This window comes from Mus caroli, chromosome 15, assembly GCF_900094665.2.
Source record: "Mus caroli chromosome 15, CAROLI_EIJ_v1.1, whole genome shotgun sequence".
Taxonomy (NCBI): domain Eukaryota; kingdom Metazoa; phylum Chordata; class Mammalia; order Rodentia; family Muridae; genus Mus; species Mus caroli.
In genome coordinates, this window is record NC_034584.1 from 37270114 (window position 1) to 37275826 (window position 5713).

At 40.1% G+C, this 5713-nt stretch overlaps 1 protein-coding gene across 4 annotated transcripts in view; it reads right to left on the bottom strand.

Moving 5' to 3' along the window:
* Angpt1 (angiopoietin 1) overlaps window positions 1-5385 on the bottom strand; it is a 233575-nt gene extending 228190 nt beyond the window's left edge. For 2 of the 4 annotated variants that reach the window (XM_021183365.1, XM_021183364.1), the window contains exon 1: window positions 4571-5385. In XM_021183365.1, the coding sequence (XP_021039024.1) occupies window positions 4571-4867 (297 nt within the window). In that variant the 5' untranslated portion in view covers window positions 4868-5385. Of the gene's footprint in view, window positions 1-4412; window positions 4539-4570 lie in introns of those variants that run through there. The other 2 variants (XM_029469438.1, XM_029469437.1) reach the window with 1 other exon arrangement.
* Window positions 5386-5713: the final 328 nt, after the last annotated feature.

The following is a 5713-nucleotide window of genomic DNA, read 5'->3' on the forward strand; positions in this document are numbered from 1 at the left end:
TGAGTTCCAGGACAGCCAGGGCTATACAGAGAAACCCTGTCTCGAAAAACCAAAAAAAAAAAAAAAAAAAAAAAAAAAAAAAAAAAAAAACCAAAACAAAACCAGAAGATCAGGAAATTTGATGGGAGAATGTGTCTCCTAGAAATGTCAGAGTTGCTACACCCATGAAAGGTTCCTTATAATTTGTCCTTATACAAGACCAAAACACCTGAACAAGGATGATATCAATAGACATATTAACAATGGAAAGAAGAAACATCTCGGGGCTCCAGCACTAGCGAGTCAGTTACAGGCACCTAAGGAATGCTGAGAGTGAGAGCAAGAGTCTTCCTCAGGAAAGAGCCTTCCAGTTGATTACCTAATACCAAGAATCATATACCTACGGATCAAATTATAAACAGCCTGAACATGTTGAACTTATATATTTAGGAATTAAACTATTAAAAACAAAGAGGTCATGAATTCAAAAAATTTTCAAGGGTATATACAGAAAGGATTGGAGAGAGGAAATCTAAGGTAGAAATGGTGTGATTATATTTTACTTTTTAAAAACTATAAAATAGGGCAGTGTAACCCATTAGCAAGTCTCTCAACAGTCTGAGAAGGAGAAGGTGGTTCAGAGAGAACTTCTGAAGGAGGGAAGACCTAAGCAAGACAGACAGATGCATCCAGACTAATTGCTGAAGACCAATTTTCCACACTGAGTAAATAGCTTGTAAGTGCCTGGGGCAGGAAGGAGCTTGTGTCTTGGAGAAATCACAAGAAAGGCCATGCCATTTGAGTGTCTGGAATGTCCTTTGAAGGTAACAATGATGAGGCCAGAGAGCTGGTCCAGGGAGGACTGGGAGGGGCTTTGTGTGAGCAGTTGGGATTTCATTCCTGCATAATGGGGAGCTATGGGAAGATTTTAAGGGAGAAAGTAACATATTTTTTAATCGTTTTAAATTATATAAACCAGTAATTACATATGGAATGAACACTATGAAGAAGAGGGTCCATGTGAAATGGTGGAATATAAGGGATGAAGGTGGCCTGCAGTTTCCAGGAAAAAGACATGCCTTGGCCCTAAACTCTGAGATCTACCAAGAGAAATAATACTGTCCATAAGCTTGTAGTGAGTCTGTAATAGCACAACTTTCCAGGTTCTGTGGAAGAAAAGATAGCTAGCCAGTTTAGCCTAACTGGTGAGCTCCAGGCCCACAAGAGATTCTTTCTTAAAAGTGGTAAATGGAGATCCTGAGATGATACTTCTAGTTGTTGTCTGAACTCCACACATGTCCACACACACCTACGCTCACATGTATGCAATATATGCACATAATAATAATAATAATAACAACAACAACAACAACAGTAATAATAGCAATAGTGACAATCAAACCTTCTATAACCCTAGCATTTAGGCTGCTGAGGCAAGAGGGTTGATAAGCCACAGGTTTGAGGAGACCCTGGACTACATACACTACATAGTGACTTCCAAGTGCTGCCTTGGGGTACAGAATAAGACCTTGTCTTAAAATAAAAAACAACCAAACACAAAAACCTACAAATAGACAGCTTCAGCAGTAGCAGCAGCAACAGCAACAGCAGCAGCAACAACAACGAATTTCAAGAGCAGCCAATGAGATGGCTCAGAGGTGAAGGTGCTTGACACCAAGCCTGAAGACCCTAGCTTGACCTCTGAAACCTATATAGCAGAAGGAGAAAACTTGACTCTTGTCCTCTAACCTCCACAGGAGAGGAGGGGCATTTTTAAACTCCCCACCCCCACCCCCAGAGAATAGAAAATTGCAAAAACCTAACATCCATTTCTATTCCCTGTTAGTTACCAAGATGTGGTCACTCTCATTCATCTGGTACCACTGGAAATATTTCCAAAAAGAGCTTTATAATATAGGAGCCGCAAATAATATAGGAGCCTCAAATGCAAACATCTACTGTGATGTTAAATATATAATTACACAGCTCTCTTTCTGCCAAGTGCTATCATCCTACATCACATTAACAAAGGAATAATCATGGAAATGGACCTTATTGAATTAAGCCCCTCATGACAAGAGACCCACGCCATAACAGTCCTCTTGCATAACTTGCTTGTTCATTGTAAAGCTACAAAAGTTGAGAAATGCAAGTTGAGAGTCTTATAAAGTATTTTGTGGGGTAGCCAGTATTGTACAATGGATATTTTTAAAAATCCATTTTACCAGTGTTTAAGGATATGAACAGATTATCACAGCAATAGTCTGGACTCCTATTGCTTTGATAATACTTTTTTTTTTCTGCATCAGGAGCCTTCTTGACAGCTATCATCATACTTTGATTAATAATTTTTTGAATAAATGGCTGAAATAATTTGATGTATCTTCACTGTTTGCATTAGTTCCTGCACAACATTCCTTCTTAACTTATAACAACTACTTAGAATAAAAATAGAAATGCATAAAATTGTAAGTATTGTCTTCTGAGTAATTACAGTGAAAAATGTGCATATGAGTTCAAAACAAACATATTACATGAAGTTTGGAGTCTGAGTTGGAGAAAACACTAATTAAGGGAAATTTATGAGAGTCTTTACCAAGTTCTTTGATGAATGCACTTATTTGGTTACTTGATCCTCCAACCAATCACATTAACAATGACAAAAGATATGCAAATGCAAGCGGACAATAGTCAAGCCAACTGCTCATACCAACTGGGCCACTTCAACCTTCTTCAGCTCGATTTATTCTTGTGAGGATTGATATAACCAAGAAACATTTTAATACTTATGCTTGGCTATAAGTTGAAAACTATGCCATGATCTCGGACTAAGAACAACGCCAATGAGAGTCAAATTTATTTCACAAAACAAATTAACGTATGAAATGTGTGCATGATGTAAGCCCAGCAGAACTGTGCACTTGCCCTGTCACTGCAGAGCAACAACAGAAAATATGCATCACTGTGTGAATCACTATTTTGGTTGTATGCTTAAAGCAAATCATTACATTTTTTACTAGAATAGCTCATTCATGATTTAGAACTACAATGCCCTCCTCAAAGCACCCACATTGATCATGATTCAGTTCTCATTGAAAACACTGTAGATGGGATATTGAGCATAATAACAAACTATTAAACCAAAGCCATTTATTTATGTAGAATGAAATGCAGCCATAGAAACACCAGATGTTCTATTATAAACTAATTCTATGAATAGTGCTGGACAAAGTGTCTATCATCCTCAAAGACTGTTGCATATGTTTTGTGCTACAGTCTTAACTTTTCATCTGTGATCTGTAGCAGGAAGATGCAGTTCCAAGTCTGGGAACTCCTGAAGTACCGAGTTCCTGGTCACACGCTGAAAGAAATAACTGTGATCCTAGTTCAGTCCCTAGTGGACAAAAGGAGAAGAGCTACCACCAGGGATGAGTCAGCAACAGTCAGAGCTATGTAAGTGACTGGGACCACACAGAACAGAAGTTGGCCTTTTCCCATCCCTTATCCTCTCACAGGGTCTGCTGTGGTACCAGCAGCCTACTCACGATCCTTCTGCTCACATGGAGGCAAGGGTTTAGCACACATCCTGGAAGAGAAGCGTTTACAAATGCCGTCATGGCTCTAGAAATGTGGACTTACCTGTTACATAGCTAAACAGCGATTAGAGAATGAGCTGAAACAAGAGCTCACCATGGAAAGGGCACTCTTAACAACAGCAACTACAAAATGTTCTATGGCTTATGAAGAAAAAAAAAAAAAGACTCACAAGAGATCAATGTGACTTCTATAAAATGGGATCAAATATGCACTCAGCATTAACGTTTCCCAGGAGACTGAGGCTCCCAGATGGCACTGTCTCTGTCCCTAACCCAGCGAACCAGGACTTGTCAAAAATTAGCACAGCCTTCTTGTGTTCAGCCCAATCTGCAGGTGCATACAGGAGACTCCCTGGACTCAGTTTCTACCTTCAATGTGGGCAACACCCCTTTCTTACAATTTTCCCATCAGAAGCTATTTTCTTGATTTCAGATGTCAGTCCTCATATACCACTTGTGAAGTTAAGTTCCTTTAACTTACAAATACAATCTTTCTAAACGAATACAATATGGGTACTTTATACTTATTCTCATTTCATACTTTTATTAAAAGTTGGCGGGGGTAAGCATTTTATGAAGATTTCCCATGGCAACTCACAAAACTCCCTGCTGTACATTCCATTCGAACCTCTGTTAATATCACCATTATGATTTCCTTTTACACCACCTTGTCCAAGAAGTGCGCGCTTACTTTTTCAAAGTTGGACTTTGACAGTCAAAATGCCTAAGATAAACTTTAGAAAACAACAGGGTTGGCATAAAATTTGCTAATGTTAGACGCACATTTAGGAAGCTACAGGATCAGAGGTTCCCACAAGCCCAGGACCCTTGGCTTACCCAGGAAGTTGAGTCCAGAGAGGGAGCCTCTTTTCTTTTGCAAACACTGCTCCCCGGAGCAAAAGGTAAACACAAATGCCCCCTACGGAACTCTGAGCTCCCTGCAGAGAGGGAAGGGAAAAGCTCAGAGCAATTAGAAACCGAAAGCGATCACTTACTTTTTGCAGCCACTGAGTATAATTTTCCATCACATGCTCCAGATGCTGAAGTTTCTGGGAAGAGAAATCCGGCTCCACGTGTGGAGCATCCCTTTGCAGAGCGTTGGTGTTGTACTGCTCTGTCGCACTCTCACGGCAGTTCCCGTCGTGTTCTGGAAGAATGAAAGTGTAGGCACATTGCCCATGTTGAATCCGGTTATATCTTCTCCCTCCGTTTTCTGGATTTCGGCGCTGGTTGCTGCACCCTATGTGAGTCAGAATGGCAGCGAAGAATGCAAAGGAAAGGAAAACTGTCATTGTACTGCCAGCGCTTGCCTTCCGAGCCTCCTGCAAAGCTTGCTCTTCTCTTCTGACCTTTAAACTAGTTCTTTATTTCAGGTAAAACTGCTTGTTTGACTCTTTCCCCGTTAAAGAAAGCGTTTGAAGAAGATCCACAGAAAACTAGCCATTTGTTAGCTTTGTTCTAAAAAAGCGTTACTTGAAAAAAAAATTTAACTGTAATGATAGTTTCCTTCGTTAAAACTTGAGATATTTATTGCAATAGTAGCTTAGATTTATTGTTTCCTCTCTGTGTAACCGTTCAGCGTGGAGCCTGCCCGCGTCAGCTGCGAGTACATATTCTAGCCCCTTTCCTCTACCCTATCTGCAGCAGATCTGCTATTTTCTCCCAGACCTCAGTGAGTTTTATTAAGGTTGCACATCCAAGCCAAGCTGGAAGCAGGCAGCCTTCACAAGATGACTTGACAGGAATGCATGAGTGTGCCCCTATGCTAAGGATTGCTGATGGCTTTGGGCGGCGGATCGGCTTACAAATTGGCTAGATGCGCATGACCTCGATCATGTATGGGCCTCCCGCCCCCTTCCGCAGACAATTGCCTTGAGTCCTTAGCAGATGCACGGAAAATCAATAAACAGAGCAGTCCACCTTAATACGTTTGGGTGTGCTTGCTGACCTACTAAAATCTAGCAAGCTAGAAGTATGTTTTCAAAGTTACTGTTTAATTGAGGAACCCTAATTTGGCACAATCTCCAATGGATTTTTTTATAATTGTATAAAATTATTAAATTAAAAAATTTACTCCAGAAAAGACATTTAAAAACTATTTTTAGAAATGGCATTCTCCCCTTTGTATTTACATAGGC